At 38.3% G+C, this 18,659-nt stretch overlaps 1 protein-coding gene across 22 annotated transcripts in view; it reads right to left on the bottom strand.

The window, feature by feature from the left end:
- The window catches only part of OBSCN (obscurin, cytoskeletal calmodulin and titin-interacting RhoGEF), a 342,539-nt gene that overhangs the window by 133,151 nt on the left and 190,729 nt on the right, over window positions 1–18,659 (bottom strand). For 21 of the 22 annotated variants that reach the window (XM_074197796.1, XM_074197800.1, XM_074197799.1 and 18 more), the window contains 4 exons: window positions 9,344–9,616; window positions 7,987–8,259; window positions 3,929–4,216; window positions 2,094–2,363 (listed from right to left, as the gene is read on the bottom strand). In XM_074197796.1, coding sequence (XP_074053897.1) covers window positions 2,094–2,363; window positions 3,929–4,216; window positions 7,987–8,259; window positions 9,344–9,616 — 1,104 coding nt within the window. The remainder of the gene's footprint in view (window positions 1–2,093; window positions 2,364–3,928; window positions 4,217–7,986; window positions 8,260–9,343; window positions 9,617–18,659) is intronic. The other variant, XM_074197804.1, reaches the window with a different exon arrangement.

The raw sequence follows: 18,659 nt of genomic DNA, 5'->3' as shown, positions 1-18,659 counted from the left end.
GCACTATAAAGGTTTATTCCTTCTCTTCTCCTAATTTCCCTATTTCTGTAAAAGGTACCATCATCAGTCCAGTTAGACACTTCCCTTTCACCTCACCTTTCATAAGAAATCAGGTGCCGTTTATCAATTCTACCTTTTTCAACTTGTCTCAGAACTGACCCCTTCTCCCTCCAACCTTAACTATAGGAATAGCTTCCTAATTGGTCTCTCTTCATCCAGTCTCTTCATCCAGTCTCTCCTCTTTCATATCTCACCTCCACCTGCCTGACTGATATTCCAAAAATGTAGGTATATCTGACCTTGTCACTACCCTGCTCAAGAAGCTTCAGTGGCTCCCCAGTTCCCTTAGGTTAAATTACGAACTCCTCTGTTTAGCATTTAAAACTCAACACTCTCTAGTTCCTGCCTTGCTTTCTAGGTTTATTGATTACACACTATTCTTCATAGACCCTTCATTCCAGCCAACCATGACAACTGTTCCCTGAACAGTACATTTCATCTCTTCCTTTGGGCTTCTGAAGAGATTCACTCTCATGTCTAGTCTTAATTTCCCTTTTCTTTGACTCCAAACTTGGCTCAGCTCAAGTGCCAACTTCTTCGAGATTCTTCCTGCTGATAGTATTTCTTCAATAACTGAGTATTTGTCTTATACATATTGTATGGATTTGCTGTATGACCACATTAGAATTGATAATTTGTGGAATCTCATTCCTTACAAACTTAAAGTTACATAGTGGCAGAAACTTGTCTCACTCTTTTTGTTTTTATCATCTGGGTCTGGCAGAGCCTGATATGGAATAGGCACTTAATAAATGCTTATTAATCACTGGATTATGTCTCATTGAGGTGTGGAGGTGATTCTAGCTTCTCTAAAACAAGGCCAGAAGAGCCTAATTTTTTGAAGAGCCTAATTTTGTCCAGTGTCCTCATTAGACATCAAGTATCATCGTAGTGATAGACTGATTCTGCTATTACAGGAACAACCCCTATGATTGGGATAGACACATTCAGTTGGTTACTTGGTGAGGAATTCTTTGGCCATAACAACTCATGAAATCAAAATTTTTAATCTGGTTCCTCTGACTCAAGAGTTCGTGCTCTTTCAACATCCATGGGGCAGGTCAGGCTGACCCCTAGATGTACAGAACTAGACCCAAAGGACATTGGTATAGGACAAAGGATAGAAGTATTTTGGGAGAATGGTAAGATCTATGGGCTGAGAGGCAGGAGAAGTGGTAGTTCCAATTCTCCAACCAAATCACTATAAGACATTAGGCAAATTACTTCTACTCTGTGGTACTTTACTCCTTCATCTATAAATTAGGATCACTAATCATAGATTCATGTCTACCTCATAAAGAAATGGTGAAGATAAATGTGGAGTATGTTGAGTAAGGATTAATCACCTCATGTTATAAATTCAAAGACAGGGAAGTGACTTGTTTAAGGTCTCATAATGAGTGGGAAAGTTGTAGTGCAGCTCAGATGCCACCTCTTCAAAAATTTCTCTTTGGTCCTCCTCAAACAGAAATGATTCCTTCCCACTTTGACTTTTGATATATTTTTCACCTTCCTGGTATCACTTTAATTTTTGTTCTTGTCTTATCTACTCTACTGAGTCATGATTCCATTTAAAGTATGGACCATGTCAACTATTTTTCATCTTCCCCAGTGTTTTCCATAGTTTTTGCATTTAGAGGAAGAAAGGAAAGAAATGAGATTCTATGAAACATTTACTCTACACCAGTCACTGTGCTAATTACTCTAGAAATATTATCTCATTTGCTCTTCACAACAACCCTGGGAGTTAGGTACTATTAATTTAAAAGATACCTACTGAATACGTGTTGAATACATGAGAGAATGAATGACCTTCTAACTGAATGAATGAAAAAATAAATAAATGAGTTAATATATAAAAGAACACATTAGTACATGTGTAATTAAATGAATGAATGTATGAGTAGATTAACTAATTTCTGAATGATAAAATAAATGACTAGATATATTTCTTGCATGCTTTTCCAATGTGCAATCTATTTTTGTTTATTTCCCCAACCCCTGGCGTTCTCCACTCCCACCCCAGGACACACCTTCAAAAGATGCAGTAGCAGGGGCTTTGCTGCTAGTAGAGCTACAGGTGTAGGAGCCTTGGTCATCGGGTTGGAACCCATGGATCACTAGAGTTTGCTTCTTGCCTTTGGAGATGAGTTCATAGCGGCCACCAGGCTGGATCATCTCATTCCCTTTCCTCCAGGTCACCTCCTGGATCTCACCTGCCAACTCACACTCCAGGTGGACTTTCTCCCCGACCACCACCAACTTGCTTATAGATGTTGAAGTGACTGCTGCTTCTAGAGGCTCTGCAAGGAGACATAAAAAGAATAGTGTTGATACTAAAGATGATGTTCCTAAGCGACTTCCCATATCAAGTGGAAGGGACCTCAGACTCTTAGTCAGTACTAAATATGAAAGCATCAACATAGTTTGGGTTTTCACCTAGCTCACCGAAATATGAAGAATAAATATCAAGAGGAATGGCCTACGAAGTGTTTGGGCACTCATAGATTGGAAAATACTTCCCTTTCTGTGGCAAATATAATTTCTGTCCTTCATTGGGTCATACCTCTAGACTATTGCTACTAAGTGCCCATTTCTCATTTTTTATCCTACCAAGGTGGAGGGGAGGCTACTTAATCTTTGGAAAGCAGGCTATCCCCTCTCCTAGCATGACCATATCTGACATTTAGGCTCTCCTCTGATCCCTCAACTGATTGGTTGAAAGAACCAATTGTTCTTTCATATGTATGTCTTTTTTCAAGACAGACAAGAGGGCAAAGGTTGTGTAGGGTTATGGAAACATAGGATTTTGAGATGGAAGAGACTTTTAGAGATGATCTAGTCTAACTCTCTAATTTTATAATAAAATAAGACTCAGGAAGAGAATGATCTGCCCAAAGTCAAAAAGGTATAGGATACAGGTGGTGGCAGACCTGGGGAATCTTCTCCAAATCCAGTGCTATTTCCACCATGTCTCTTGGTCTCCCCATCATCCTGAGGGGAAAATGTGCCTTTCCCTCAAGAGAAGGACTTTCTGAGGGTGGGATCAAGAACCTTCCTCAATCTCCTCTTCCAAACTCTAGCTCTCAAGATTTTTCTTTCCCTGAGCTCAGGGAAAGGTCTGATCAGTTTATAGGTTAGATGGCTAGCTGTCTGGGAGCAAAGGAAAGGACCATTAGCATTCTGTCTATGGCACCAATAATTAGTCAGGAAAGCTACATATCCAGGATCTTCTACCCAACATACCCAAAGCAGAAACTAGGAAGTATTTTAGAGTCTTGGGTGTATGAAGGGTTTTGAGATCATCAGGGGGAGAGATCAAATTCTTCCCATAAGATCCCAAAAGACTAAGACTAGAAGGAGTATCAAATTATTATTATTCATTCAGGAAGGTAAGGGATTATTTTTATGTTCATTTTATAGGTGAGGTAACTGAGTTGAGGCTCCTAAAGTTAACACTGCAAGTATGAGGGATTTAAACTGAGGCAAAGCTTGGATTTAATATTAATTAATTAATAATAGAGTGCTAAACCTAAAATTAGGAAGACTTGTCTTCTTTTGTTCAAATCTAACCTCAGACACTTACTGGTTGTGTGTCCTTGGGCAAATCACTTCACCCTGTTTGCCTCAGTTTCCTCATCTGTAAAATGAACTGGAAAAAGAAAATGGCAAACCACTCCAATATCTCTGCAAGAAAACCCCAAAGGGGGCCACAAAGAGTTGGACATGATTGAAAAATAATTTAAAAAGGAAAACAAAACTGGTATAAAAAAGAAAGATGAGAAAGGAGAAAGAGAACAAGAAGAGAAAAAGGGGATGATGAGGACAACTAGGAAGAGGGACAGAAAGAAAGATGAAGGTCACTCACCAAGTTTTACTGTCTGAGGAAGGTGTACAGGCTCCCCAACACCTGCCTGACCAACGGCAGCAATACGGAAGCGGTAGGGCTGCCCAGGCACCAGGTCATTCACCACACACTCAGTGCCAGTGACCAAGTCTTTGAGACATGATTTCCAGTCACCAGTTGCTGTCTTCATTTCTACCCTGTACCCAAGCAGGCCAGCTCCACCATCACTCCCTGGGGCTGCCCATGACAAAGTCACTGAGTGGCCACTCTGCTTTACAACCTCAGCATCTTCAGGGGGTTCAGGGAGACCTAAAGATGACAAAGAAGAATGTGTAAGGTCAGTAGTCTACAGGGCTAGATGGCCAGGGATTCTGGGGAGATTCACATCAGAATCTTTTGATCAGGTGTTCATTCAATCTTGTTTGACTCTTTATGACCCCATTTTGGATTTTCTTGGCAAAGATACTAAAGGGTTTGCCAGTCTCTTCTCCAGCTGATTTTATAGATGAGGAAACTTGAGGCAAACAGAGTTATGTGACTTGTTGAGGGTCACATAGCTAGTTATTGTCTGGGGTCAGATCTGAACACAAGAGGCGCCTTCTTGATTCTATCCACTGGGTCACCTAGTTGCCCTACAGCTAGACCCTACCAAAAGGTCATGGTTCTAGAATCAGAAGATATAGGTTCAAGTCTCTGCTCTGTCATTAAGTGACTTGATTGGGGCAACTAATTTATTTTATCTTTCTGAGCCTCATCTCTTTCATTTATATGATGATAATTTGAGCTAATTTGCAAAGTTGCATCAATATAGACCAAGGGTTTCTGAAGTCATAAAATATTATATAAATGTATAAACTATTTTTTGTATTTCACTATTAAACTATAATTCTGGAAATCGGAAAGAAATTTTAACTACAGAAAACCTAATAGCTCAGATATCTGGCTGAGTTACCATTTCTACAAATATTCCACTACAACTGGGCATTGATGGGTCCTGTAGGAAGGGCACAGATGTGTAGGAAGCCTGTGAGGGGAGGGGGAACTGAAAGGGATAGAAGGGAATGAGCATTTAAATACTGCCTACTATGTGCTAAATACTTTACAAAGATTATCTCATTTGATTGTCACAACAGTCTCGTGAAGCTGGAGTTATTGTTCCCATTTTACAGCTGAGAAAACTGAGGCAGACAGTGGTCAAGTGGCTTGCCCAGGTCACCTAGAACCAATAAGTATCTGAGGTTATTCTTCCTGAGTTCTAAGTCTAGAGCTCTATGCATTGTGCCACCAGCTACATCTGAAAGAGGGGGTAATGGACATCCCCACTTATTGATTTTACCTGAGGTCAGCACTGATTCTTGAGAATGTAAAATAATCAAATGTTAGATTTAGAAGGGACTTTAGAAATCAACAGAGAAGGAAACTGAGGCCCAGAGAAGGGCAGTAACTTTTCCAGAGTCACATAAATTATTAGTTGTTAGTTAGAATTAATACAATGAGGTCTCCTAAATTTTAGTCACTGTCGCAGACTGAATCACAGAAGTATAAAATCTTAAGAATTATAAACCCAAACATAGTTATATATGTATAACCTATATTAGATTGTATTCTGTCAGGAGGAGGGGAGGGAGGGGGGAAAATGTGAAACTCGAAACCTTACCAAAAATGATTGCTGAAAACTATATTTGCATGTAGCCGAAAAAAATTAAGAAAGAAAAAAGAAAAGATTAATCTGTAGGGAAGAAAAAGAAATGTAAGCCAGGCATCCAACATATGGTCAGTGGGTCAAATAGGGCCCACCTGACCTGGGAGAACATGGAGTCTATCTGGGATTATTAACTACTCCCTTTCACTTTTTTAAAGAAACAAAATGAGCCAGTACATGAAAACTAACAGGACAGATTTCTGGCTCCAAGGTCAAATTCTGAGCAAAGTTTGGCAGAACCATAACTAAGATAGGGCAATCTGGGCTTTGTTCCTAAAATAAAGTGCTCATAAAATTTTAAATATTGACTATACAATTTAAAAATTTGTTACATTTATGTTTTGGCAGAATTTGCCCTCTTAGTACTATAGAAATGATAGAACTTTGTATCTAATTAGCAAGAATAATTGGTTAAACTAGGAAACTAGCAGATGGTATACTCCCTTTTCCCAATTCAAAGGCTTTACCCAAATGACCCTTCATCCAGGGTCCTCTTATGTGGGCTTATTTTCCTATGGTCTCTGTCCCTGCTCACCCTATCTCCTAACTCTTGTATCATAGTGTTTCTTCTTCCATTCAATGGAATTTGTCTTATATACTCATTATTTTCACATAATAAATTGCAAAATTGATTTGAAGGAGACCTTTGGTGTTGCTTGCTTCAAGAATCAAAATCATTAAGTTATAGCTCTGATAATTGGATCTATCTGTTTCTAGGAAAATTCTTTTTATTTCAAGTCTGGAACAAGAAGTGAACAAACAAATGAAGAAAGAAGAAAGAAAGGAAGGAAGGAAGGAAGGAAGGAAGGAAGGAAGGAAGGAAGGAAGGAAGGAAGGAAAGAGGAAATAAGCATGTATTAAGCCCCTACAATGTGGCAGGAAGACTGCTATCTATTTAAGGAAACTTGGACTTAGAAATTAGATATTTCTTGTGTTAATAAACCTTATAGTTATCAAGAACAGTTTAGTCCCTTAAATACTGTGGTTCTAATAAATCTATTTCTGTCACTTCTAGCAGTTTGACATTGAACAAGTCACTTCCCCTCTTGGCCTCAGTGTCCTTACCTGTAAAATGAGGAAGTTGGTCTAGTTCTAGGATTCTTAACCTGGGATCCATGAAGTTATTTAAAAATATACTTTGATAATTGTATTTTAATATAGGTGATTTCCTTTGTAATTTTCTGCATTTAATTTTCTGCATTTAAAAACAATTTTGAGACATTGCCTAAGGAATTCATGACAAAAAGTTAAGAACTTTTGGTCGAGATGATCTCTAGAGTCACAATGGCAATTCAAAAAGCTCATTTTCTATGGTCTAATGTCTCTTCCATTTCTAACATTTCACACTCTAATGTCTCTTTCCATTCTTACACTTATGTTAGGTGTTGCATGGTGCCTCTCAATTCTAATATTTGATTCTGTAACTTTCTAGGGATTGATCTGCAAGTAGTACTAGGCCTATAACTGTATACTTGGGCATGAATAAAGTTGATTAAACACTTTTTATATTATTACTAAAAATACACATTTTAATGGCTAACAGTTTATGTACTTTGCCATAATTATTTAATAAAATACCTGCTGTCTACACATATGGATTTTTGGATTCATAGTCTGTTATTATCAAAATATGGATTCCCTTGGTTGGAAGGAACCTGGAAAGTAATTCAGTTCAATCTCCTCAAGGGTCTATTAAATCCTTACTAAGAAAAACCTCAATATATTTATTCATTATAATAAAAGATCAGTACTCTCTAGAGCTTTTAGCCTTTCACTGAGGTCAAAGCAATACCTGGGCTTAGAGTAGATTCTCAGTCCTAAAGACACAGAGTCCCTGGAGGTCTCCAAACAGAGAGGCTGAATGACCACTTGTCATGTTACAGTGAATTTCTTTTTTTAAAAAAAATTATTTGAAGCAATGGGATTAAGTGACTTGCCCAAGGTCACACAGGTGGCCAATTATTAAATGTCTGAGGCCAGATTGAACTCAGGTCCTCCTGACTCCAGGGCCGGTGCTCTATCCACTGCACCACCTATAACTGCATCTATAGTAAATTTCTAAGATGGCATTGAAGGGGATCCCAATCCAAGTGAGGCCTAAACTCAATGTCCTCTGAGGTCCATTTGAGCTCTAAGTCTCTATGACTGTGAATTAAATGCACTGCCTGGGTAGCTATTGAGTTTTTCCACATGCTACAAGTCTCCAAGCAAAGGGGGTTTGCCCACTGTTAGAGATGCCATAGAGGAGATTAATACTCAGACATTGGTTGGGTTAAGTGACTTTGAGGTGCCTTCCAATTTTGGGATTCTAAGATCTTGTTTTCATAACTCAAGGCATGGTGACACTCTCTCTAGATTCTTCTTTTTCCCCACTTACTGATCACAGACAGCTTGGCTGAGGTGACAGCATCTCTGGCGGCAAAGGTCACCTCCCCAGCATGGTGGGGCTGGGCATTTCTGAGAAGTAAAATGTGACGGCTGCCATCAGACTGAATTGCCCAGTACTCATCTGGCTGAATTTCGGTGCCATTGGTGTACCAGGTCACCTCGTTGACAGGGACTGTCTCACTGAGAACACAGCCAAAGGTGGCTTTGGAGCCAACCTTGACCTCCACATCAAGCATAGACTCCAGGAATTCCAGTCGCCAGCCTAGGGTGAAAATATACTTTTAGATGTTGCTGGCATGAACAGAATGGGTTTATACCCAACCTTAGGACTCCGTATAGAACTTCAAAACTCAGGTGAGATGGTAGGGCACATGTGTACCTTTGGGTCCTAAGGGCATTTCTACTAGAAGAGGTTCTCCTAGAAAGAAGTCTCGGCTTGGAAAAGAACCGAGTCTATTTCGAAGAAGATTCAAGTATTTGTGGCTATTTAAGGGAGTTGCCTCACAACCTATTTGGCCTTTGACAAGAATACCATTTCTTTCACACAAACACATTCTCAGCATAGACCCAGTCGAATTGTTAAGTTAGACAAGGATATGGAAATAAAGATTGATTGATATATAGACAGCCTAAAAAGCTCTGGGGCCCTAATGTGCCTATATTATGATTGGTATGTCTCTAAGGCCAGCTGGGGTATGTTTACTGGGAGGGGAGTATCTATGAGACCAGATTGTGTATGTTTGTATTGTAATAGAATCTGTCTGTGTAGCTAATTGGTGTGTATTTTTTGGATTGGGTATATCTGCACAGATTGTTGGTATGTGAATATTGGTATTAAGCATCTAGGTATATTTGTATTGGGTATCTGCATGTCCAGCTGGTATGCTCATACTGGGAATTTTTGGTTCAGTTATCTGAAGCTTTGCCCCACTGGGTGGATTAGTAGCACTGACTTGGGTGTATGAGCCACCCAAACTATATTTTTCATCAACCAATTACAACTTCTCCAAGAAGCCAAGATTATAAATATCATGACCCAGATGGAATCACTCATGAAACCAAGATGGCACTTTGAACCTGGCTCAAAGTCCTGCCTATCTGAAATAGTTTTCTCTCCCTATCTAACCCTCATAACAAGTTTGGGTATATCTCTGCCACTCCATCACTTTTAGAATGATTCATTCTATAACCCCCTTCTAGGTTCAGTAAAAGGCTTCTTATTTAACTCTAAACCAAATCTAAAAGCCCAACTATTATCCTCCAACTCCTCTTCCCTTCACCAACCATCATAACTGAAACACACCTCCAACCTCCCCCCAACACCCCCCCCCAAGAATTGTCAATACCTTTGACGGTCAGAAAAGCAGATGTGACCATATCATTGGCTAGGAAGGTCACTCGGCAGCTATCCTGGGGAGTCAGGTTCTTTAGCAGTAGCAGGTGCCTCCGGCCATTCTCAAAGTAGACCATCTCAATGTTTTCTGAGGTTCTCACTGGCACATCATCCATCAGCCAGCTATGATTGGCAACCTCTGGCTTGGCCAGATGGCACTCAAATAGGGCCTCTCCTCCTTCTACTGTCTCCACATTCTCCAGCCCTCGGACAATGGTGTTCTTGGCTGAGGTGAAAGACACAAATGGCCAAATGTTGAGTTCTTGTCTGACTCATTGATGGTGTCATGCAATTCAATTTAACAATAATGACAACTCTTATTTTCACAATGATTTAAAATTTACAGGGTTTCTTCCTATCCACAACACTGTGAGATAGGGTATGAAGACATTATCCCCATTTTATTGTTTCTCCTGAAAGAATGTAAGTTTCTCAAGGTCTTTGTATCTCTATCTTCTATGACTCACTACTATACTTATAAATGCTTACGGATCCATTGATTGAGGAGAGTGAATTTAGAACATAGATTTCCTGAAAGCAAAGGATGTTTGCTTTTTGTCTTTGTAGCCTCAGTCTCTCACTTGTATATTTGCTGAATCAAATTTATTGTTGAGAGATTAAGGCACTTAAACCAATGTCATAAAATCAGCAGAAGTCTCCAAGTTTCTTTTTACTATTTCAGGCTAAGTTTTCATATTTTAATACTCTAAGTTAACTAATCTATACCTCAGGGTTCTAAAATAGAAGGTACCTGAAATATAATAAAGATTATATGTAACTCTTCTACCAATTTTGGTAAAAATGAGCACAGTAGGTAATCACTGAATGTCTGACTTTTTACTTAGTCCCTCTGAGGAATACAAGAAAAGGTAATTAAGTGTGGGATGTATGGTAGAAGGGGAATTAGACCTTGAGTGAGGAGTTTAGATTTGGGTCACCTACTGTGTGATCCAGAGCAAATTACTTAAATACTGAGTCTCAGCTTTGAAACATCTTAAAATTGGGATAATGATGTTCACATGAGAATCACAGACCTGCAAGAGGATTTAGAAATTTTCTCATTCAAACTAGATAGAATTTTACAGGGCAAGAAACTAGGGACCAAGATCATAGGTACAAGGAATGTTAGACATCATCTAGTTTGAGGAGTAATGGTGTTTTTGAAAGACCTACTCTTTCTGAATAAGGAGATAGGCTAGACTATAAGATACCTGAAAGTGGGGATTGTTTGGTTTTTGTTTTATGTCTCCATTGTCTAGCATAATCCCTTCCTTGTATGTCATAGTCATTTAACAAATATTTGTTGAATCAAATTAGTTGTTGAGAGATATAAGGGACTTATCTAAGCTCACAAAAAAAAATGGCAGTCAGGACTCAAATCCAGATCCTCTGATCCTAAAACCAGTGGTCTTATTTTATATTGCACCACAAACTCTCTCAAAAAGATGCAGAGTTTGGGGCGGCTAGGTGGCGCAGTGGATAAAGCACCAGCCTTGGAGTCAGGAGTACCTGGGTTCAAATCCGATCTCAGCACTTAAGACACTTAATAATTACCTAGCTGTGTGGCCTTGGGCAAGCCAATTAACCCCATTCGCCTTGCAAAAAAACCTAAAAAAAAAAGATGCAGAGTTGGGAGGTCAATCTGGGTCTTTGGGTTCCAAGCCTAAGGAGCCTCATGACTTCATCATGCTATTTTACCAATTTCACTGGGTTCTTGGGAATAAAGAATTTGGCATCTCTTAAAGAAGAGACAAACTGAAGCCTCATGACAGAACTCTTCCTAAGAGAGTTATCCTGCAATTGAATGGGCTACTTTGGGGACAATGGGCTCCCCTCACTGGAGGCCTTCAAGTTAAGGCTAAGAAAATGCTTACCAATAGATTGTAGAGAAGGATTCTTGTTCAAGTATGAATTGAAAGGGCCACATTCCATGCTGGAATTCTTAGATTCATAGATTCATATTAATGGCAGAACTGAAATAGAAGTCCAGGGCCATTTCCACTGTACTGCTTGAGAAACAAAGCTATGGAAGCAGGGCTGATGTAAAGCCCCAAGTCTCCTGTGAACTCATGGAGTCCATCTCATTTTTTAGTTTTATATTTATCCTACTACTCAGAATGGTGCCTTAGATACAGTGAATAGGCATCATTATCATCATTATCATCATCATCATCATCACCACCACCACCACCACCATACCTACTAGCATTTAATTAGCACCTACTAGCCAGGTGGAGAGGCTTGGCGGTGCAGCAGAGAGAGTACCAGGTTTGGAGTCAAGAAGACTCAAATTCAAATCTAGCCTCAGATATTTACCAACTAGGTGACCTTGGGCAAATCACTTAATCCTGTTTGCCTCAGTTTCCTCATCTCTAATACGAGCTAGAGAAGGAAATGGGAAACCACTCCAGTATCTTTGCCCAGAAAATCCCAAAGGGGGTCATAGTCAGACTTGTCAGGAAAATGACTGGACAACATGTGTTAGGTATTGTGCTAATTGCTTTTATATTTTGTATTCATATTATATATTTTATATTGCTTTTATATTTTATATTGTTATCTGACTTGAACCTCACAACAACCCAGGAAGGTAGATGCTGTTATGATGCCCATTTTACAGTTGAGGAAACTGAGGCAGATAGAGGATTAAGTGACTTGTGGTCATATAAGTAGGAAGTGTCTGAGGCTTTATAGTCCATGTTGGATTAAATAGTCCCATGAACTAGGGTGCGTATGCAGGTCAGAAGTTGGGGCTGAAGGATAGATTAGCTGATTTGCCTTGGATGCCACAGTAAGGAGACTGAGTTTGACCCTGAAGGTGACAAGAAGCCTCTCTAGGCTTTAAAGAGAGGGAGTGAAATAGTTAGAGATGTGCTTTAAGATAGAGTAGTGTGGGAAGAAGAAGATAAAGCCTGGGATGACTGGTGGAGCCCATTAGGAAATTACTGCAGTAATGTGAGTATGGATTGATAAAAGGCAGAATTATCTGTAGGGGATCCATTTTATTTCAAAATGCCAGTATCTCCCCATCATACTATTCTAGCATTCATACAGCAAGAACTTGCCTTTATCCCTCATCTCTAATTGCTTATTAGATATAATAGCCTAGATGTTCCCTACTGTTGCCATCCTTGTGACACCATCTCCCTGTCAAACTTTTCAGGGGCTCTCTTAAGTTCACACTTCTTAGCCTTCATTGAAATTTCTTCACAACCTAGTTTTACTCTCCCTTTTCACCCTTCATCTCCTAAAACACTCCTCTGGTATCCTCTAGCTGGACTGGCTGCTAACATTCTACTCTTTTCTCACCCCTTACCCCCATTGGTTGGATTCCTTTTCATGCTCAGATACCATCTTTGCAGGAAATCTTTGATTCCAAAAGATTCATTACAGGTCTCTCATATTACTCTGTCTGATCATGTATTATTTGTATATAAAATTTATTGGAGATTATGTCACATCTTCCTATTAGACTGAGTTTTGTGATAGTAAAAAATGGGTCTTACTTAAACCTTATATTTCCCCTATCTCCTAGGACAGGATTTTATCCAATCAAAGTACTTAATGTTTGTCTAATTGAATCTCCAAACAATTAAGAAATTTAATTTTAAATCACAATTCTAGAAGATCAGTTTTGAAGAATTTTATCCATCTCCTAAGAGAGAGGAAACATATTCAATCTACACAATCACATTACATTTTTGAACTTGGTATGGGAATTTGTTTTGCTTGATTATGTATATAGTTTATAAGAGGTTTTTTCCCTCCTCAGGGGTGGGACAGTTGGAAAAAAAATAAAAATAAATTTTTAGTTAATCAAAAATATAAATTTAATTAAAATAAAATGAAAAGTTTGCTTTTTCATGGAATTCAAAAGATTTAACTCTACATGTGTGAAGCGATGTGTTTATGGCTCTTAGAAATTTATTTCAGAAACCAAAAGATAACTTGTCATCACAGAATGTAGAGTTGGAAGGGACTTCAGAGATCACCTCATCCAACCCTCTAATTTTACAGATGAGCCCCAAAAGACTAATCATCAGAGAGAGAAAGTGACCTTTCTAAGGCCCCATAATTAGTAACTGGCAGAGTTAGGTTTAGAAGAGGTTTGCAATGTCTTCAATTATTAGGTCCATCATCCAAGAGATTATGGGTTGTTTCAACCTCCAAAGCTGTCAATTTGCTTTGTCTCTGTTCACAGAAAACCAGACTGTCTGGCTGATCAAAGTTAGTTTATATCAATCAATCAATAGGGACAAAATAGCAAGCAATCGCAAAGTCATCAAGGACAGGCCAATAACATCCTAGAGTGACATAAGGCAGGAGCAGTAACATACAGATTAATGGCATATTGACACCTAATGAAAACATCTGTGGGGAATTACATTCAGGAGGAAGCAGAATGTAAATGTAGGAGTTTTAGCAAGAATAGATGGCTGGTGATTTAGAATGGTCAGAGGATACTTCATAGAGTTAGAACACCAAATTTATGAGATTTCTCATGGGCTTGATCAATTCAGCAAGCATTATGTGTTGTGTGTCCTTGGAAGAGTTGACTATGGGGAAATGCCACTGGTCTTGTTTTCTGGGACCTGGAAAAGTGGCTGAAGTGAAGTCCAAGGGTATTATCATCATTACAGAAATGACTCTGATGATAATTGTCTCAAGTTGGTCAATAATAGTAATAGTAAAGATAGCTGATGCACATAGCATTTTAAGGGTTACAGAGTGCTTTATGACCTGGATAGAGAACTGGTCTCAAAATCAGGAGGACTAAAATAAATGGCAGAGAAGTTCCTAACTGCATTGTTAGAGAGATTTTCCTCATCTGGGAATTCCCCATATCAATGAAATCACATATCCAGTCTCTAATCCTACCCTGTACTTTACTGTGTACCTGAAGCAATCTTATTAAGAAATTTCCCTTTCCCTAAAGAAGGAACAGTCACAGAGGCAAACGGACTTCTCAAGAAATTACAAAAAACACATGCACATATACACAAATATGCATACCTATATAAATATATTTATATCCATATATCCCTCTTTTCTTTTTAAACTCTTTATCTTTATCTTAGTGAGCTTGTCCATTCAACATCAACACTTGTCTCAATGCAAATGACTCCCAAACTTGCAACACCATCTTTGACCTCTCCCCCAAATTCTCTTTTACAATTTTTTTTACAATTCCCTTTTGGACATCTCTACCTGCATGTCCCTCTGGAACCTCCAGCTCAATATATTCAACACAAACTTTATCCTTTTGTCCTACTTTTTCTGGCTTCCTTATCTTAAGTCAATAGTACTACCATATTACCAGCTGTCACGCATAGAACTATGAGTTGACTTTGGTGTTTTCTTTCCCCTAAAATCCAATCAGTTATCTAGTTTTAGCAATTCTCTTCTTCCTGTTCTCATCACCATCATTCACTACCATCACCCTAGTTGAGGATCTCAATTATTATCTTTATATCTTTCATCTCTTGATGAGATCTTGATGATCTCATCTCTATAGCTCTTCATTACTTTCTCTTACATAAATTTCCCACTTACATGCCTTTTCCCTCTACCCTCCAGGACTAGAATACCCTTCTACCTTGATGGGGGTTAGTTAAGGAAGGCATGTAAGTAGGAAGGCACCACAAATGATTTGGCTAAAGGGGAATTTAGACAAAGTAGACACTATATAAATACTAATTAAAATCATCATCATTATTATTGTAAAATAATTATTGTTTCAGTCATTTCAGGCCCCCATTTAGGGTTTTCTTGATAGATACTAAGGTGGTTTGCCATTTCCTTCCTTTTCTTTTCTTTTTTTTTTTTTTTTAACATTTTACAGTTGAACTGAGGCAAACATAGTTAACTATATGAATTCAAGAAGATGAGTTTTTCCAATTCCAAAGCCCATTTACTCTATCCACTGTACCATTTGGTTGCCTATTATGCATCCTAGGTGCTTAATAAATGTTGAATAAATGAGTTCTTCTAAAAATCATAAGGTTTCAGAACTGGGAAGGATCCTAGAGATTATAGGATCATACATTTAGAGATGAAAGTGATCTTGATAAGAGGACATCTCATCCAATTAGACACAGAAAGACCTCATTTTACAGATGAGAAGTGAGGTGATACACCTAAGATTTTCCAGAGGTTATGGCAGAATTTCAACCCAGTTCATTTTATCCATTCTTCTCCTTTTCAAGAACAGAAAAGATGATGATGCAAAAATGAGATGCAAAAATGAGAAATCACTTGCTAAGGATCACACAGATAATATACTAATCTTCTGACAGCTTGCTTCCCACTTCACCATCTAGAGTGCCTTTCTCAACAGCATTTATTTCATTTATCAGGAGCTTTTTTACAAATTAATCTTGTATTTTGAGTGGATAATTGAGGGAAAGAATGGAGGAAGCAGGTCCAGGCGTCTATTCACTGTCAGTTTCAGTACCAGGTCAGAGATTGTGAGGCACCTAGATTCAAGCCCAGGTGGTAGTGTTACTGTCTCTCCCCTCCACACTACACCCCATCCTTTGCTTTCTGGTTCCCTCACCCACTCCTTTTTTCTTTATCTTCTATTGTCCACTTTTCTTTTCTCATTCAAGTTTTCCCTCTGTACTTTTATTCCCTTTTCCTGTCTTTTTCTCTTAATAGCATATACCTTTCAACATTTTGCTGGATTTGTGATATTTCATTACTATGCGTACTCCCTCCATTTCTCTGTCTGTGTGTATAAATATGTATACATACACTTAAAGATTCTAAATTTATGTAGTCAATATTCATTTCATGAATACAATAAAGTTTTTTTTTTTATTTTGGGCAAGGATCTGGGATGAGAGCCTCATAAATCAGCTAAGAGCTTAAAAGTCTAGGGGTATCACACTCATCTTCCTGTCTGCTGTGGCGTTAAGAACTTGCTGTCCAGTTGGCTTTACCCCTGGGTTCCTAACTCAAAACAAAAGTCTTTTAATTCCTAGAAATGCCTTCCTTACCCTTTTCACCCATCTATGATGATGTCAAAAGCCAGGATGTGAAGGATTATTAATTAAAGGTATTTCAATGACAAATCTTTAGCAAATTTTGCTTACTTTTTCTTTTTTTTGGGGGGGGGTTAGGTTTTTTACTAGGCAGTAGGGTCTAAGTGGCTTGCCCAAGGCCACACAGCTAGGGAATTATTAAGTGTCTGAGGCCGGATTTGAATTCAGGTACTCCTGATTCCAGGGCTGGTGCTCTATCCACTATGCCACCTAGCTGCCCCTACTTTTTCTTATACATAAAGTTAGTAGCATCATTCCTACACTTAAAATTCTTTCATGGTTTCTGGTTGCATACCAAATATAGTTCAGACTCTTTTGCCTGGTATTCAAGTCATTACACAATTGAATATATTTTTCTAACTTTGACTAAAAACCAGGTGCCTCTATACACTCTATACTTTGGTTAAACTTGATGATTCTCTACCCCTTGAAGATGCTCTCTGCTAACCCACTTCCATGCTTTGACTCCTATGTTTTCAAAGCCTTGAATGCCTTTCTAGCCTACCCATCTTTGTAAGCTCAACCAAAATGCAACCTCCTCCAGGAAGTCTGCTCACCCTAAGACATTAATAAAACTTTGGTCTGTTGGGAATTGTGGGAATTCACATTGACTCTACGTTGTGACTCAGTTCTGGATCTAACTCATTTCCCTTTTTATTTATTCCATTATAGGTCTAGTCCAATTTCTGTCTTAGGAGAAAATTTTGTCAGTTATGGGAAGTGTGAGAAAATTTTATTGCATTGTTTGAATGGGAAGCTAGACCACCTCTATCATATCTGTTTAAAATTAATTGGAATGTAAAACTTTTAAAAATGTTAAAATTGTATTGATATGTGAATGTAAAATATTATATTTTATAAAAATAAAATTAATTCAAGGAATTTTCTCACAATTATACTTTTTTTACAATTATACATTTCAAACAGCCCATATGTCCTCTCTGAAAACTGACCTCAAACTGGTCAATCAGTTACTGTTTCCCTGATCTTCTGATTAAATAAGGCTTAGAGAGGAGGGGGGGAACAACTCTTTCTAATTTCAGGGCATTTCACTTGTTTATTCTCCCTCTCTCAACTTGGAAAGCTGCTAATCTCCAATTAGAAATCAAATTATCTAATCTTGTATCCTGGCTTATAGCCTGCTAATTATTTTCTTTTAATGCATAAAAATCTGTCTTCCTCTATATTTGGGTCCTGGGCCAAGTGAGGAAGCCTGGTTCCAACTTATTAAGCAATTGGCATGTATTGCTTAATAAATCAATATGCTTGGAAGATCGAACTTTTATTTCCTCAGTTATTTTATCTTTTACCCATCACACACTGCACTCCTTTTATATACTCATAATGAATTATTAAATATTCAGTTATCCATGCATAAGACCTCTCTCCTTGGGCACAGGTATAAATGTGACCCTTTTGATAGCAAGAAGTGTGCCTCATCTGAACAATATTCTTCACAGAATATATCTTAACAAATTTATCCCAAGGTCTGAAACTAGGACAGAAACACAGAGAAGAACCTCATATTTTGCCTTTAACCACCACTCCTACTAAGTTGGTAAAATCACTTAATCTCTCAGATCCTCAGGTTTCCTATCTTTAAAATGGGCATGCTGATTTTCTAAGTGTCCCAAAGGGTTTTTATGAGGAAATTACCTTGGAACTTCAAAGTGTCATATAAGTGGGAACAAGTTCATAAGGGAAGGTTCCTATGGATCCAGGGGAAATAAAGGGCTACATAGAGGAAAGGGGATATTTAAGCTGTGCCAAGAGACTGACTCGTACGTTGAGAAAATCTCCTTGTTGAAAAGGGAGTAGTTATAGAATTTTCACTTCTCTTATTCTTTAAGAGTTATGAAATGATTTCTTCACATCACCTGTGTAGGCAGTGCAAGCATTATTGTCTTCATTTTATAGATCAGGGAAATTGAAGTTTGGTGGATAGTTGAATTTGATAACTTTTGATGGCTTTCAGGATCTAAGCCAGAAGAGATGAGAACAATTTAGCTGAAAGAGTCTGATGGTAATTGTTGGTAATTTCTGGGTCAAGATTAGTTTCATGGAATTGAGAAACCTTTGAGATGAATGTTGGAGAGAGAGAGGGATCTATAGTAATAGGTACACTGCTCTTGGAAACAGAAGACATAGGTGAAAGTCCCAGCTCTGCTATTTACCAGTTGTGAAACCTAAAACTAAATATCTCCCCAAGTCTCTATTTTTTAATCC

This window comes from Macrotis lagotis, chromosome 8 (genome assembly GCF_037893015.1).
Source record: "Macrotis lagotis isolate mMagLag1 chromosome 8, bilby.v1.9.chrom.fasta, whole genome shotgun sequence".
NCBI classification, from domain to species: domain Eukaryota; kingdom Metazoa; phylum Chordata; class Mammalia; order Peramelemorphia; family Peramelidae; genus Macrotis; species Macrotis lagotis.
The sequence above is the reverse complement of the archived record's forward strand: the minus strand, read 5'-3'. Positions and strand labels throughout refer to the sequence as shown.